The following is an 18562-nucleotide window of genomic DNA, read 5'->3' on the forward strand; positions in this document are numbered from 1 at the left end:
AAAACACAGAGAGAGACAGAGAAACACACTTTTCTTTAAGTCTTTGTTGGTGCGGTTGTAACAGAGGTATTGTCAGACGCAGCTAGCAGGTGGTAATGCAAACTCAGACCTGTAGTTTTAAAAGAAAGCACAGAACCTCGCTATTGTATGTGTGTGTGCGTGTGTGTGTGTGTGTATACGTAAGTATATGTGAGCAAACGATGAAACAATATAGCTTTTCAAAAAAGCCTTGCAATATTGTGATTAGTTACAAACGATGAGCAGGCCTATCGGAAAAGCTCCAACCCAAATGCTTTGAGACAAAATACGGCTGTCTTTTTATGCACAGAAATACATTTTTGAAGAACTGCAGTAGGAAACTAGGAAAATTTGCCTTTTGTTTTTATAACACAGGAACTTTCTTTAACCATTTTTTTTCTTCATATCTCTTACATTAATAATATGACATATCTAATAGCTTGCAATTCAGGAATCACTCAATTCTAAACATCTCTTGTATCCATTTAGCTCATGACTAGTAGCCTTGGTGTGAAATTGAGCAGTTTAAAGTGCAAAAACCATAATTGGATGTTTGAGATAGAAAAAAAAAGTTTATTTTTAATGATTTGGAAAAGCCAATCTGTTTGCAGTTACAGCTGTAGATGTTATAAACATTCTAACTAATGAGATTAAAAGAAAATGGTCACCTGAGGGTGTAAAACAGGTCAGTCTTTTGCTTTGTCCTGTGATTCTATGGCAAAAGCAATTTAAGATATGATCGCAATCAACCACCCAGTCAATGTTTAGTTAATTAGCTGGGGGCCTCCACAGTGACAGACAGGGATATCTGGCTTAGTGTGCGTGTGTGCTTGTGTGTGTGTGTGTACGTGCATATGTGTGTGTGTGTAAGGCATGTCACTGAGGTTGTTTTCCCATACATGGGTTCTGTGTCTCCACACACACACTCTTTGTTGGCTGAGCAATAACAGCAACTGTTGTATCTCAAAAGCTTGTAAAAAGAGTGTTTGTGTGCAAGTATTCAGATGTTTAAGTTAGAGATGGGGTGTTGTTGGTTCTGTCTGCATGTGTGTGTGATGGGGGGTGGGGGGTGGGGGGGGGTAGCATCTTGAAAGGTAATGTGCGGAGAAAAAAAAAGGAGGGAGGAAATTCATTTGTGGCCGGAGAACACAGAAGACAAATTGAGGAAGTGTTGTGCTAATGTGTAGGGGTCAGCAGCAAACACACACAGGTTTCTGACTGACTGCCACTTGGGTGGCCTGCTCTCGCTCCTCTCTCTCTCTCTCTCTTTCTCTCTCTGTCTCTCTCTCTCACTCTCTCTGTCTCTCTCTGTCTGTCTCTCGCTCACCCACGATCAGCCCTCAAGCCATGAAGCCACCCAGCTACTCAGCCAACCCCCCAACCCGGAGCTCAGACTCCACCCCACCTCTCTGTGCATCTGGGTATGACTATGTATCGCACATTTTTTCTCCACAATCCATCCAATCCGTCTAGGGGTATAGATCTATTTCTATTTCCCACCCTTAGGGTTCCACGGAAGCAAAAGCAAGACATCATGTGTTCGCAGAGGATGTCTCAGAGACCAGCATGTGTGAAGGCGCTCAACATGTTCACATTTTAGCCCTGAACACACGTTTTTCCCCTTTTGTTTCCCCTTATTTATCTTTGAATGTTAAAACCATCTAATTCCACGCAGATGACTATCTCATATTCATATACAAGTCCCCTAAATTCCAACATGAAACATCTGGTATCTTTGACATTTATGGGATCCCCATTAAAATGTTTGGATGCAAAGGTTTGAGTTTGTAATGACCAGTTGCTTTAGGGGGATTATCTTCAACTGGAAAAAGTAAAAGAAACCAAACTATTTGGTTGCACATTTTCTGTTCCTAAATGGTGTTATTTGGTCGTTTCTTAGTTCACATCTCACTTCATAAATCAACTCCCCAACTTTATCAACTTTCTTTATCTAACTTTCACAGACTTTACTTTGGACAGTCTTCATAGTAGCTTCTTCCTCAGTAGAAAGTAGTTCCAATAAAAACTATTGCCAGACATTTGGATCTTTGGATTATCAAGAATTAGGGCTGGGCGATATGGAGAAAATCAAATATCACGATATGTTTGACCAAATACCTCGATATCGATACCGCAACGATATTGTAGTGTTGACTATTGGTGCTTTCACAAAATATTTACACGATAAACTTGAACTTTTGAAAAACCCATTTTTGCACATCATTTTTCAACACATTGTGCACCACAAACAAAATTCCATTCACCTCCATTGTATTGAGGTTGGGCCTAGAGGCCAATATCTCAGAACGGTGGCCCGTATAACGAAATACGTCATGGCCAGAAACCACTTGTGATAAGTGGAGAAATGCTTATGCTAATGCTTAATGTGATTTGGGAAAACTGACCCTTTAAACTACGAACCAACCAGCTGGATTTTATTTAGAAAACTGTGTTTTTAGAGGTGCATGTGAGACCTGAGACAGCATCAGGATAACATGTCCACAAGTGTCATATAACACATTTATCTTCACTATAAGCACCAAATGTTAACACCCATTGTAATTTTCCCCAACCCGCTTTGGGTCCCTTCCCAGACTTTAAAACTCTGCTGTGAACAAGCCTTTCAATCTCCAGACTTCTGTCAACTTCTATCACATTAATGTCCTAAAAAAAGTGGTCTTCATGATTCACTCTGCACACAGACGCAAGACAACTACACATTGCGCTTAGACACTAGATGCAACAAAAACAGATCTTAAAGCTCAAATTCTTTGACAGAAAATTAAAGAAGCCAACTTTTAAATGTCACTGCAGATGTGCAAGAGCATCTTCATTTATTAATATGTTATTTCATCCTTTAGAGATATCAAGAGAATCTTGTGGGCAAATGTGTTGCCAGAAAATTGGTTAACTGATGATAATCTGTGCATAAAAATGTTTTATTTTACAATTCACTTGTCTTCTCTCCAGTTTTGAGACGGATTTGTTTGGGATGCATAATTAGAAGAAAATCTTCTGTAGAGATGTCAGAGAATTCCACAAGGCTACAAAACCAAAGACCGACAGACAGCCTGATACATGATCTGCTGCTCGACATCTGATCGCTAGATCTGCAAAGCAAACATGCACATTTGTGTACGTATGTGTGCATTCACTCAAAGGGGTGTGAGACAGCATTGATTGGTTTGTGTGACAGAGGATTAACAATGGTCACACACAGGTAAGCCTGCACACATGTGTGCACATACACCAGCAAACATATGTATGTGGGCTCAGCCTTGGTGGCGTTGCATTGAGGGGGCTCCGGGGTCTTTGAGTAAATATACAAACCTCTACCCAAACACACCCGGCTGCCAGATCTCATCATGTGGTTGAAGAGAGAGTTCAGAGTGTGAGACCGCTAAAAAGGTTAACACAGCCAAGACAAAAAGCACGGACAAAGTGAACCTTAACTGTAGTTTTCACGATTTGTAGCTCAAAACTCGGGTGACAAATGTAGTCTTTCACCTTCTCATCTACTCTATCTTGTCGTGTGAGGAAAATCACTAGCGTTTCGTGATCCAAATTTACAATGTAGAAGGAAATAATTGACAATGCAAGCATGAAAACTCAAAATGTAGAAGTGCACAATGTGAATAAAAAAGGGAACAATGGAAAAGGAGGATGAACACAGGTAAGACAAGGGGCATGGAAAAGTACTGAACAATGAAGTATTTCAGTCTGTGAGCTGAAGCCACATGTAAACACAGCGAGAAGACAATTCAGTGGTGGGGACACATTAAGACTATCTTGTTTATTTAGCAGTTCATATTTTTAGTCTTAGACCCACATTTATGGAACGTATTCTTGCACGAAAAATAATCAAATTAAAGTGTGACTCCTTGTTTTGCATTCCATCGTGCAGACTACACAAAAATCGATTGATGAATTTACTTTGTAGACGACGGGTTGAAAAATGTTGCATCCTACATTTCCAATAATATAACTTTAACAAAGAATTTTCAATAAAAGCATTTCAGTCTGGGATCCCAAGTCAACCCTGATGACATTATCATCAGGGTTATATTCTCTGACTTCAGAAAGCTCCTCCCGAGCCACAGAAGACTAGCCTAGAAATCTAGATGCACCCTATCAGCAGCAGAAGACCTTATACAAGTGTTTTAAGGACTGAGTAGTACCCTACATGAGTAAACTGATCCTGATGTGTAAAATCAATCAAATGTCCCTTGAAAGAAGGAAAATAGTGTGAATTAACTTTATAAACAAAAAGTAAAAGGTGTTTAGCAAATCCAGTGTACTTCAAGAATCATTCACAAAGTTGTACTTTGTAACAAAAACTATTTCACGAGTTTATGTCTATTCTTTATCCTATACCTGGCATTATCACAATTTTAATGCAGTATACTGTGCATGAATATACATGGTATATGGTACAGATGAAAGCCACATTAGTAATTGTCATTCTAAAGGAATAATCATGAAAACCTGCCCATCCGACAGGCTAACAAGCTCTTCTAATAGACAGTAGAGATGGAAGACGAGACATCATAATCTCTCTCTCTCTCTCTCTCACACACACACACACACACACACACACACACACACACACACACACACACACACACACAGGCCACAAGAGACAGTCTAAATGACTCCTCCAAGGCCACAGACACAATAGGAAACAGGACAGAATCACACACAAGCACCCCTACAGACATCCCTGTCCTCATCTTCCTTCTTCGTGACTAAGGAACTTCAAACCTGTAATTTAAGAAATGCTCTGCCGAAGGAATGCAATAAATCTTGTGACAGCAAAGGAGAAGAGAGGGAAAGAAGAGAAGAAAAAAGAAAAAAGTGTCAGGCGCGAATCAGCTTCCTCCTCTGCTGTGTTTGTGTGTGTGAGGGTGGAGTGTCTGTGTTAACTGATACAGGATCAAGCTGGGTGGTCCGGGTCCTACACATACACCATTTTTGTGTACAAATAAACTTAACCCCCCACGCCATTGTGGTCATCCCTCCCACATCTTTTTTTCCCCTCCATCTCTGGTCTTCACAGCTGCAGCGTGCACGGTAACACCCATGCACACTCAAACGTGTACGACTCTCCTCCCTCTCAAATAGGGTAGATTGAGTAATTGAGCCCTGCCATTATAGGAGACAGCAACAGTCTCATAATAACTAGTGTGGCAAAACAATTACAAAGATCTACCTCGAACTGACAATCAAGTTGTCTCTGTCAAACAGTTGACATCATTGATTTCTTTCAGTGTGTGACTCAACATACCGTTATTTTCTCAAAGCGATGAAGACACATCCCAAAAATTCCTAAAAGATGAACAAACAAATAAAAACAAATAAAACCACCAACATACTGATGCATGGGTTTAAGCACTTGTCTTTATTTGGACACAATGTACAAAAGAGCCTTTGAGAAGAGAGTGTAGAACAGTCAAGCAGCATCCAGGCTTCGGCTTGGTCAGTCAGCCAATGACTAAGCTGTCCTCTGTGTTTTGCTGCTCCTGATTGGTTAATGATGCCACTCTATCCCCTGTGGGTGCTAGATCTCCATCAGCTGGTCCGTTCCAACAATGACCTCGTTAGTCCTCTCAGCTGAAATGAGAGAGAAATGTATACATTTACACACAAAATATTATAATAAGGCAGGTATTTGGTATCGTTTTGAACTTTTATCTTGAAAAATGTGGTTAAGGAATTTAAAAAAATGTTGTTTGGCAGGTGACTGTCAACTCTTGGATGTCAGAGTTTCATCAAGACTTTTTCTAAAAAGTCCTTTGCTCACAACTCTATTACATGATGCAGATAACCTAACTTTTACGAAAGATTTAAAAGCACTAAAGTGGTTAATTAATTAATTCCTGCATAATCATTTTTATACCATACCGAAATGAATGGAAACCAATAGTTGTCTGTCGATAGGAAATAAACATAAATGCAATTTGTAATTAACGGGCTACAGCATGCAAACCCACTGGATGGTGCTATAATTTATTTGAAATCAGTCCCAGAAGCTTCAGTGGGGTTAGGTCACCCTGACTGCTACCTGAACCTTACAAAAAGAAATAGATGATGCTTGAAACTGAGTCTGCCAGCATTTTCTCACTATCTCTCTCAACCCAAAGCCATTTCAGCATGAGGAGAGCAGCCGCTACTCCTCTCTCCATCTTCGAGCATCGGTACTGATCCAAAGCAAACGGTGGCAGAGAATAATGTTCCATCCACACAGACAGGTTTTAGTGTGAAGGAATCTGCTTCTCAGAGCGAGTTTATCCTCTGCTGTGTGGAGGGGAGGACAAATGGAGCATAGGACAGCAGGAGAGGAAAGGAGAGGGAGCGACTGGAGAGAAAGGGAGGAAGGGTTACTCAATTTGGCTCTGTTGATTCATCAGTAACTTATACAGTGTTGTAAATGTATTGAGCCTATATATTTACATATTTCTGCTGCTGGGTCAATGATAGTACACAGCTCCAACTCTGCCCCAAATCAACAAATAAATAAGAGAAACAAGCCATATGTTGCAAGTCCATACTCTAAGTATAGTTGATTGTCAGGTAAACAGTTAAATGTAATCAGGATGCAGCATTAGATAAGAACATTGTGTCATCTCCAAAAGACACTGGGAAGAAGAGGAGAGACCGTGCGTATTTATCTACAACATATGGCCACTGTTTTAATGCATGCATATGTGTGTATTTATCAAAGCACCCAGAGGAGAGGTATGTATCTTTTAAATATCAACACCTGACAGACATGTATCTGTGTGTGTGCACGTGTGTGTGCGGCTAACTAGCAGGGTGGTCCTTCACTGCTAACAGCTTCAGCAGTAGAGTGGGTTTGTAATGTCTTTCGCAGCCTACGGTCAGTCAGCTAGATAAGTGGCGAGAGACAATCCTGTACTTTCTTACAATTCAATATAAAGTAAACTGGAGAGCAGGTTTAGATCTAATCTGACCAGATGTCGGTTACCTGATCGATAAACTGGCAGATGATTCTACCAAAAACTGTTGAGGCATGTTTTCAAATGGATTACAGTGGACTGCAGTGGAATGCATTACTACCCTCGTTACTTATTTGCTGAGGACAACTAGTTGAGTATTAGTGTATTCTACAGACAGATGTCACTAGCCATACAGGTGTGTCTATGATCCAAGATTATAATAAAAGATTCAAATTCTTACATTTCAGGTTTGTTTTTACTTCCTTCCTTCCTTCTCTGCTCAGGGTGAAATTGATTTTGGTATCCACCACTTGTCTGTGTGCCAGAAAGTTAATGCTTCAAATGTCTATAATTATGAACAACTTAGTGCTTCAAGAACCTATATGGTTATATCCCATCTTCAGGCATGGATGAAGGGTCATCTATTGCTCTCTGACATTTCTCCTCTTTTATTTCAGAATCAGAATGAGTTTATTGCCACAGTGGTTACCCTACGTGGAATTTGCCTTGGTGATTTGTGCATACATACAAACAAACATTAAACATTAATAAGAATGAACAACAAAGACAGAAACAGAGACAAATATATACAAAATAACTAGCTAGCTAATAGCTTCCTATATCCAGATTGAGAATAGGAATAAGTGACTGCTGTATGTTGGACATACTGTAAAGCCCTCTTGCGTTGTGGGCTATTTAAATCATCTTCACTTGACTATATACAGCAGATCCCTTATAAAATGCCTATTGAAGAGACAAAAAATTTATTTTATAAAATAATAATAAAAGAGAGAAAACAATACAATATGAACAACAATGTGTCTGCATGTGTGAGGAGGACATTTTTATGTGAGACAAAAAGAGACTTTCTGTCCATCAGGGACAAAGAGGTTGGAACTTTGTCTATACAGCGTATGCAAAACAATTATGCAATTAGGGGTCCAAGTTTTCAGGGTTCAATAACATAAAGTTAGCAGTTCACCCTCCAGCATCCAGTGACCGCTGACTGGATGCTCCAAAACGGCACAAACATTTTGAGTTTAGCTCAAATTCACACTGTTGTTACGTAGAGCACCCTGTTGTTCACTCAATTAGGCTGCTCAGTATGGTAGCTGAGCTTGCTCTCTCTTTCTCTATATGTGCGTGCGCGTGTGTGTTGGATGTGGCTGGAGGCTGCTGCTGTTGAATTCCGGGTGGTCCTGTTCTGGCCCTGCTCTCTAACCTCTTCATCAATGTGGCGCACACACACACACACACACACACACACACACACACACACACACACACACACACACACACACACACACACACACACACACACACACACACACACACACACACACACCTTTGAGGACAAGAGGATTACGGAAATAAAAATGTTTTCCTGACAAATCTCTCTATCACACAGACTTCAGAATTAAGAAACGTTCCTAGTTGGCTTGAACACTTACAAACAGATACCACACACATACATTAACACCCTATCTGAGTCAACCGAGGAGAAGTGCAAGGGGCTTTAGAGATAGCGTGTATTTGTTAAGTCGTTGTACTGAATGGTGTTTTAATGTGCATCTTCTTTCAGTGTACAGTTGATTTCATTTGGGGATGCAAAATGGTCAACTACTGTTTGTTTTACTACATTGAAATGCTTAAAATGCTAAAATGCACTTTGAGCGTCCCTGGGTAATGAGATAAGAGAGGTTGTTGAGCAAGGCATCATGTGGTGACAATTACTGTGAGATTTGTTTTTGGGGGGCCGTTATTTTGTGTGTTCATGCGAGTGGACCTCACCCTCTGGTTCGATCCGTTGTCCGTTTCCGACCAGGCAGTATTTGAGGTCTGCTCCTCGGCATATGACAGCATTACTGCAGATCACACTGCCCTGGATATTACACCTGGAAACCACACACACAATATACATTAATCATATTATTCTTATATTTTCTATAGCACTGGTACCTAACTGGATGTTGGGACTCCCCATGGAAGCTCGTTTCCATTTTATTACACAAAATAATAAAAGGGAATAGAAAGAAAAAGAATTATTTAATCTAATACAACAGATCTGCAATAAACCTGTCCTTCATAAAGGTTTAATGTTTAGTATTTGTTTCACTTTATGGCAAAAAAAAAAAAAAGAAAATCAATATTCAATCAGGTGAATCAATAATGAAACACAGCCACTCAACAATATCTCCAAACCTTGAATTATTACAAACAGGCCTGAAAGTGGTGAGCTACTCTTGAGTAATTAAAGATTCATATTTTGCTGGGGTACGTTTGGTAGTGCTAAAACATGATTGTCCGACTCTTTGGGTCCGCTGGAGATTCAATCATGTTTATGGGTCACATTCTGTTTTCTTCCGTTTTAAACTTTTATTTATATAGCGCCTTTCACGAAACCCAAGGACACTTTACAGAATTACCCCAGTAATTCTGTAATGTACTGTATGTACACACACACACGGGCACGTACACATAGTTAAGAACATCCTAGTCTATATCCTTGACGTTCCCCTTCCGGGATTGCTCCGGTGCTGCAGGAAATTCCGCCGGATGCATGTATTTTCCGTTTCCTTCCGCTTTCTTGCTTCATGCTACGTGGACTAGCCAGACCCTCCTCTACTCCGCAGCATGTGGATGGTCTGGCTAAGCGAGACTAAGAACATCCATACTGGGAGCTGCCCAGTAGAGCCACAGCCTACCACTGTTCTCCACTTGCACAGTTGTGGAGGGAGTGCCATACTGGTGGTCAAAGTAACAGTAGGAACATTCAGCTCGTTTCCTCATTAGGGATCCTCCCACCTGCTCCCAACACTCAAACACTTCCAATCAACTAAACTTAATTAAACATTAAATTAGCATCTTTATTAAAGAAGAACAGCAGTCCATGATTTGTGCATGTGTCTGTGTGTGTTAAGAAATTGTTGGCCCTGTGCTTCAGTCCCACCTGAGCTGGCAGTGCCAACCCACCGTGCACGCTCACATTCAGCCAAATCATCACCATAAAATTCTTGGAGGGGAGACACAGACAGTCTTGTGTGTCCTGTTTCTGCTAACCGTGGAGGGTGTGTATGTGTAAATGCGTGGGTTAGAGAATGTGTGCTTCAGTAGCTTGGGGAGCCCGGTGGAGAACACATGTTGGTCTTGCCCAGGCAGTGACGCACACACACTTGGCCCTCTGCACCTCACACACAGACAGGTTTGTATTGGCCGATTCTATTCAGGTGGTTAGGCCTGGAGGGAGAGGGAGAAAGGAGTGTGTGGATGTGTATGTGTGTGTAAGTGACTACCTAGGAGGTAGTGGTGGTAGTTGGTGATGGGAGATTACAAGACTCAGAGTTTTGTAACATTAGAGAGAGAGAGGGTGAGAGAGACCACCAAAGAAGCTTCAGAGCTGAAACACCACTAATTACTAACACCAGGGCTCCTCCTTGCCATGACCCCCCCCCCTCCCACACACACACACACACACACACACACACACACACACACACACACAGACACACACACACACGTCAACCCCCACCTCCTGTGCCAACCCCCCCTGTAAAGTTGACCCTTACTATCCCCCTTCCCAAACACGCAGCGCTTTGTCAACAAGTTCTGGTCAGCTCCAAACAAAGAAAGCAGAAATGTGAGGGGTTTTTGCGACATGGCCGGGGTCTGCTAATCCTCTCACACTGGCTCTTTCTTTCCTTCTTTCTCCTTCCTTCTTATGTCCTCAAAAAAAGAAAAGAAAGAATTGCAATTTCTCTTGCGTGCTAGCTTGCTTTCCCCTCGCTTCTTTCTTCCCTTCTCCTGTCTCTCTCGTTCTTTCATGCCTTTGTGCGTGCACCTACATGGGCATGATGAGGGTCCCCATGCGGGCTGGCTGGGGTCCCTGAAAGGCTTAAGATGAGATGGAGACAGAAAGAGAGAGAGGAGAGAGATGGCGCCGAGGCCTTGATGGAGAGAAAAGAGAGGGAGGAGTAATAAATTGACATAAAAGAAAAGGAGACTGTGAATGAGTGCATTAAAATCCGGACTTGAGGCCAAGATGAGTCTCTTTCCACCAGAGTTTCTGGCTAAGAGACTAAGCAGATCAATCTACATGCTAATTCTACAGTGGCTACTGGCACTCTTGGTACAAGTCCTCTTTTGTTGCAACAAAGCAGTTAATTTTGACCACTTTAACTACTTGCTACATTTGACAATTGTGATGAGCAATAACGTGGCTGATCATGATGCATCACTATTCAGTTTGGGGCTTTTTGCCCTCCCTAAGTGAAATCATAATGTGGCAAATACAATATCTGCCATGTCCTGCATGTTCCCCCAGAATTTTCTAGAATTTCTAAGAAGAGAAGCAGCACATTGGTAGGATTTTTAGCACATCTTTTGGCAGTTTTTTTTTGTTGTTGTTGGAAATTATAGCCGGAAAATGTCTGACAAATCAAGTCCTGACATTGTCAGGAGTTCACACATGCCACACACAACAAGAGATTGTCACTCTCACTGTTCTCACTTACTGGAAAAACTTTGTTTGGTTTGGTTTAGATGCGGATTAAACCGCGTCACGGCCGTTCCTTGATATTGTCTAATGATTTCAGCGTTGGCCCTTATCGACAGAAGTTCCCGAATCTTGCAGTCTCTCCAGTTAGACATTTTCGTTGCCGTCTTTGTGTAAATCCCCCTTCTTCTTTACCCTCGGATGTTTGATTTCTTCCGGTTTGGCGAAAGCTGATAGAAACGTCATCAACACGCCCACTCACTTGCTGTGAATTCTAACACTTTGGATTACAAGACTAGGGAGCTGGCAGGGTAAAGACCGTTTGAAGTCCAATCGAACTGATTTGGACATTTGCCGTATTACATACAGCTCCGCCTAGTAATGTATAGATGATTTCCGGTTTGCAGTGCATGTGTGAAAGGTGCTTGTGTCTAGCCACCATAACAAATAGCCAATAAAAAAATTATTAAATCAGAAAATGCTAGATATCCCTTCAAAGCGCACCAACCCACTGGTGAGCCAATCTTTACAAACTCATGCTGCACAGCCAACATTTCTTCAAATGCACAAAACCTTATTTCCAAGTTTCAAGTTTCGTAGCATACCAAAAATGCTGGGCTTACTTCTGGAGAAATGTGTACAAAATGATCTACAAGACCTTAAGAAAAGATGATGATTGATGGATTGGTGCAGCCATAAAAAACATTGGGTTTGAATATGTCGCTGTAAATATCATATTGCCAACCTTAAAGCTAATGAAAAAGGGGAAAAAAACTAAACTGTATGTTAACCTAATAAATTACTTTATAAATCATCGAAATGATTGACACATTTCTGGCATTGGATCAACTTGTATTGATAAAACTGATCAATTAATCATTTCAATGATACTTTCCATGACAATTATCAAATAGCCCAGACTGTTGGAATACACCTTTCAAACCCCCAGCGTGTTTCACAAATTCTGTAACCGGTAGGAACTTTGGTATAAGCAAGTAAATTAGCGGCTAAATGAAATATATAGATGTTGTGCGTTTCAGTTCAACAGCTTTGTGTTTGTTTGGAACTGGTCTCTGGCTGGTTGCACACCAATAGATGCATTGTTAACTCAGCGCTGCCTGTTTGACCCCACAGAGCACAGAAAACAAAACCTGTTACACCTCCCATCAACGGACATTCACATGCATCTGTCCTAAAAAACACACACACACACACACACACACACACACACACACACACACACACATTTGCACATATGAGCACCTAGAAAACTAAATGAAAAGATATGTAGTGAATGAATAACTAGTCATACCACTGCTTCTACATGTGAAAGCCAAACAGCGTTTACAGATGAAGGGAAAACGGGTTAGTAGTTTCAGAAGAGAGTGTAAAGACAGTTTTTTTTCTGGAAACATCAGGTCACTCAACTTGCTTTGAAATGTTTGTTTACAAAATTCCACTGCTTTGTCACACACTGTATGTATGCATGTACTAACTGAACACCTAACAAAAGCTGACGTGAGGATTAAAACTTTTAAACATAAACATGCCTCGAAGGTGAAATTCTCTTTCAGCCTAAATTAATGTGTTCGCAAAAGCACTTCAAAGTACATGTTATCAACGAGTATGTGCATGTGTGTGTGTGCACAGATGTGTGTGTTCTCACCCCTCCTCGATGGTAACACCATGCATGATGATAGAGTTGGTGACTTTGACCTTCTCTTTTACAGTGGTGGAGTTTCCGAGGGTGGACCTCTTTATGGAAGTCTTATCTGCTACCTGGCACAGTGCTCCGATGATACTGTCTGATCCCATCTGAGGGCAGAGCCAACACACACAAATGGTAACATTACTCAGACATAAATAAATACACGGGCTACTCCAATGACGATCAAGCGCAAATTAGACTCTGGGAGAGATAATAGCAGGTGAGCTGTGATATAGGAGTAAAAAAGCTAATTGAAAGGGAAATTGTAAGATAACAGCAATACGAACAAATATGATTCTGACTTGTACACTGACTAATAGTACTTCAACTACATTATACATACCTGACATCTCTCAGAAATGACAGCTGATGGGTGAACTGCTGGCTCCTCAAACAGCTTCGGGGCCTAACAGGGAGAAGACAGAAGACAGTGAGACATGAGATTAAAATAATTGAAAGATGATTTAATAACTGTAATGATCCATATAGAGGAATTGGGTTATTAGGCTAAGTACAAAGGATTCAAATAAGCAATTCTGTATTAAAAGTGGCAAAATAGAAGCAACATTAGCTGCAATATGGACAACAGTGACATTCACAAGAATGAGAGGGATAAGAAATGCAGAAGAGAGAATATTATTTCCACGATCGAATTATCTGCAGATTATTTTCTCAATTAAAATGGTTTAGTCTAGGGGGGAAATGGCATTCACAATTTTGCAGAGCCCAGGGTGATGTCTGCAATTTGCTTATTTTTACACGACTAACAGTCCAAAACTTGAAGATACTTAATGATACATGACACAGAAAATTATGAGGCTGGAACCAGAAAATGTTTTTTTTTGTTGTTGTATTTTTGCTTGAAATGATTCATTGATTATCAAAATAGAGTAATCGACTAAGCTTTACAGTTCTAATACTGCATGTAGTAAAATTATAGCTATGTACACATGTATATAGCTATACAAAAAAAACTGAATTCCATCCAATCATACTCAATTACACATGCATACGTAGTATGTACAGAACATGCACATTCGAAAATGCATCTTTCACAAAACCCCTCGAAGGAGCAGGCTTATATCTGACTCACCAGTCGGTTTGCTTCTATGTATGCAGCTAAAGTGTTGACGCGACAGCAAAGGCCCTGGTCAATAATGTGAACATAGCAGCGCAGCTTTCCTCCATGGTAAGCCTCGCTCATGTCACCGCGATGGTCGTTCCAACACGAGCGCTCCTGGGCCAGCTGGAGGAGAGGCTCGTCTCGTGATGAGATGAGGAGCTCTGGACAATAAAAACAGACAGGAAGAATGGCAGAAAGAGCAGAGTACGGAGTTAGAATAATGACACATACACACTGTTTTGGGGGATTTAGCGTGCCTTGGGTTTAGGCAAAGTTGTCCTTTGTAGTCAACTTGTTATGAGTTCTGTCAGTGTTCATTTAAAGCAAAAGGCAAACATAGATATTCTCTATGCTGATGGCTCATGAATAAGACCCAGAGCTATTCCAAATAGGTTACACTGCTGTGGCTGTAAAATGGTGTTGTCCCTCTGATTGGAATATGTGAAGTCTATGATGTGTCACTGCAAACACTGACCGTGGTTTGTAGAGCCGTCATTTGTTTTCTGGTTCTGATTCTCTGCATCGTCTTTGATTTTCGGACTGTTGGTTGTTTTGGAAAACTGCTTCCGCACCAAATACGGTACCAACTCACCACGGATTGAAGAGATAGACCTACGATACAAGAGGTAAGATAAAACAAGATTTCAATATACTGCATATGCTAAGCATCCCGCAAAGTCATCCGTATCACACATAAGCGGAAAGCCAGTGATCCTGGTTTATTGTGCTGTCGTTGGATAATGGTACGCTTCCTAATCGTCACTTGGTAAAGAAAGCGTAACTGTTGCTGCTGTGCATCAAAAACATAGAAAAGATGGTTAACATATTTGCCGTGACTTTGCAATTATTTGACTCTCGTTTTTTCCCGTATTCACTTCCTCTTGCTTTGCTGCCTTTTGTGCTCCCCATCTGATTTTGTATGAACATAGAGGAAAAGGCCAAGGTTGTGTCAGAAACTGACACTACTTTGAAAAAAAACAGAAATCCTAAAACAAATAAATCTCCCCTTTAGCTACTGCAGTTCAAGTTCACGCACTACATGTGAAATCCACAGGACACTATGTCTTGGTGAGGTAATAATTAAGAGGGTGACATACTGTAACTACATTAGAATATATATATATATATATGACTTAGTAATTGCAAAAAGGAAGTCAAATGCTTGTGTCATTACTGTAATACAAGCAAAAGAAAACAAAAAAAAGCAGTGAATGATGTATAATGCAGTTATTATTGCTTAACATACATTTTATAAAAAGCAGATAATGACAATGACCACCTCAGCTCCTTATGATGACTTCATGTCTCTCTTTGTGTAAACCAGGAGGTAACTTCCCCGTCCTAATTTCTTTTTCCCCCTTTTTGAACTGTGCTGTGTTCAGTGCCCCCCACCCCTTCACTTGTCCTCTCTTACTTTCTTTTAAAGAAGGATTAGAATTACCATCTGAATGACAGGAGAAAAACAACAGTTACTCTGTCCATTTCTCTCCCAGAGCAAGAGACAGAGAAAGAGCATGGAGGAGAGAGAGAGAGAGAGAGAGAGAAGAGAGGAGAGAGAGAGAGAGAGAGAGAGAGAGAGAGAGAGAGAGAGAGAGAGAGAGAAGCTGTTAGAAGAAAGTCCAAGAAACAAGCTGAAGAAAAAAATTAGTTATCTAACAAGAAAGATGATGTATGGCAGCGTCAGAGGATGCATTTGTAATGTAATGACGTAAGATTTATATCTGGCAAATTACTATAATGTTCAAGTGCACCTCTCGCCTTAATCCAAAATATTCAGCAGGGGTGCAGAGATGGAGTGCAGTTAGGGAATTTGTGTGTGTTGGCTTGGCCTTGGATTTATTTATGTGTCAACTAAAACTAGACACTCCGTTTACAATTGTTTAAATTTAAAACTGGACAATGACAGATTTCCACAGTCTTTAGCCAAGTTCCCACTTTTCAATGGGACCGTTTCCAAAAAATTATCAAAATACACACAGTGGCAAAATCTCATTACCACCCTGCTTTGAGAAGCTTGGGGTCACGCTGTTCCTTAGCAGGGAAGACCTGGTCTGCCTGGTTGTGGGTGGCACAATATTTTGCGATACACAAATGTATCAATACACAGTGTGGTCCTTAAATATGTTTTGCAATATCAGTTAAATCTTATCAGTTGGCCTAACGTTTTTAAGTGCAAAAACAGCTCATGCATAGATCCTTTGATTTTTCTAATAATGCATGCATGTATGCCAGGGCGGCTACAGAAGGCTCCCTGTGACACTGCCTTACCTCAGAGGCTAAAGGCCTAACAGCCTGCCTCAGTGGCACATAGTAAAACAAATTAACACCTCGCTGAAATACCCTGCTAACAGGACCTTTCAAAGCCTTACACACCATGTAACCATGTTTAACACTTGCTACAGATTAAGCAGCGAATGTGAATGTCTCTGTGTGGATTCATGTCCAAGTGTATGCATCCAGATATAAACTGGTCATTTTCAAACTATTTTGAAATGATGGTTAAAATTCAAGGTTGGATAGCCAATTGTCTTATTATATGTTCATTGCTATATTCATAATCAGAAATAAATGAGGAACTCACTTGTTGTCAGCGAGAAAGTCCACCACTGCTTTTTTCAGACAGTAGAGGTGAGCGTCCACGAGGCCTGTTTTGATGTGCATCCTGGGATGTCTGCAGGTAAAAGATAGACAGACAGAGTCAGGAGAGGAAAATAATATCAAATTTGACTTTTTATATGGATTTGTGGAGTCCCACCACACTGCATATATGCACCAATTTCATGACAAACCGTGTAACCCTGACTGCTACTTTGAGGACAATTTGCTTTGATTCTTCTCATCGCCTGCTGTTTTTATGTTTTACGTTTGCTTCTCATTTACTGAAAACCCTTTTAATTTACCTCCGCTTTGCACATAGGACAGGAACATTTGATGAAAACCAGACACAGCCATGGGCTCACATAAAAGTCAGAGAATAGTGACATCTGTCTATTGTCCTCCGTCAGCTACCGTAGATGTCGCGCAACAGAGCTGCTGTCATGAGACAGCTACCAGTGAGACAGGTTTATGTTGACTGGGGGGCCACATGCACAGAGACACACCATCACCCACTCATGCATTCACTCATTCACACACGGACACCCAGTTTGAACATGTGACATTTATGAAGCGGTAGCCAAAGAAAACCATTTCATCCTCCAGGTTTCAATAAACAAATCCACACTTACCCCTTTATCCTCTCTGACTACCTATCCCTGTCCTCCTCTTCCTCTGCCCTTCCAATCATTACATAATAAAAACTGCAGGGTGCATTGATCGTTAAAGGATCATACCAGGGCTTTTACATGTTTTAGTCCATTTACTATAAATCACATATACTGTTCCTTCCATTACTGCTAACCATCTTTCAAAGTATGCTGCAGTGATTTCGATTTTTAAAGTTGTACAAGCAGATTGATTTGAAAAGTCGGTGTCTCATTACCACACACAAACAATAACATAACTTTGACAAAATTAAAAGCAGACATGGTGTTTATGGTTTACCATGATGTTCAGGTTTGAGCATGCCAATTTATAATTTAATTCTGAAATCAATAGAAACTAAATCTTCGATTCTACGTTATGTTACAGATAATATGGGTGGTAGCCAAAAACAAACAGCGGGTGGCCATTGCGGGTGTCACCAAAGTATTTGTGCCCACAAAGAAGTAATACAACAACCGTGGTTAATACCTTAGCATGGTAAGGTGCGAGTCAAAGTTGTGCATTTGCCTGACAAACACAGAATAAAATACAAATGTCTGATGAATTAATAGAAACATCTACAAAACATGTCTTTGTAAGTGGTGAACCACTGCAAGCAGGCAGAATGGCTTCAGTGCTTCTTGGTGTTTATTGTACACGTGTGTGGTAGAGTGCGGATCGGGCCGCATTTTTCTGTCCGAGCCTGGCCCGCGTCCGACAGAGCAGTAACCGAACCCGGCCCGAGCCCGACAGGCATTAAGATATTTATGTCCAAGCCCGACCGGAGCCCGACACAGTTAAAATCAGTTTTTTTTCTCACTAATGAAACATACGTTTGTTTGTGTGGAAAGCTTTTATTAAGCAACTGTAGGAAGGCATTCGGAAATGTCAACAGATGAGCGCATCAGCGCACACGGGGCCACGTTAACACAGGCGCGCAGCTACATAATACGTTTTTTTTAATTTAAATTGTTCAATGCCTTATCGCGCTGATGTGACCGAGCCCGACCCAAACCCAAACA

General features: G+C 40.9%; 1 protein-coding gene across 2 annotated transcripts in view; it reads right to left on the minus strand.

Annotated features, from left to right (window-relative positions):
* Positions 1–5397: 5397 nt before the first annotated feature.
* eif2b3 (eukaryotic translation initiation factor 2B, subunit 3 gamma) overlaps positions 5398–18562 on the minus strand; it is a 34443-nt gene continuing 21278 nt past the window's right edge. Inside the window, exons 6-13 of one of the 2 annotated variants that reach the window (XM_078264245.1) lie at positions 16879–16968; positions 14773–14909; positions 14268–14458; positions 13518–13580; positions 13133–13281; positions 8766–8869; positions 7216–7289; positions 5398–5628 (exon numbers count right to left, since the gene is read on the minus strand). In XM_078264245.1, coding sequence (XP_078120371.1) covers positions 7255–7289; positions 8766–8869; positions 13133–13281; positions 13518–13580; positions 14268–14458; positions 14773–14909; positions 16879–16968 — 769 coding nt within the window. In that variant the 3' untranslated portion in view covers positions 5398–5628; positions 7216–7254. The remainder of the gene's footprint in view (positions 5629–7215; positions 7290–8765; positions 8870–13132; positions 13282–13517; positions 13581–14267; positions 14459–14772; positions 14910–16878; positions 16969–18562) is intronic. The other variant, XM_078264244.1, reaches the window with a different exon arrangement.

This window comes from Sander vitreus, chromosome 12, assembly GCF_031162955.1.
Source record: "Sander vitreus isolate 19-12246 chromosome 12, sanVit1, whole genome shotgun sequence".
Classification (NCBI taxonomy): domain Eukaryota; kingdom Metazoa; phylum Chordata; class Actinopteri; order Perciformes; family Percidae; genus Sander; species Sander vitreus.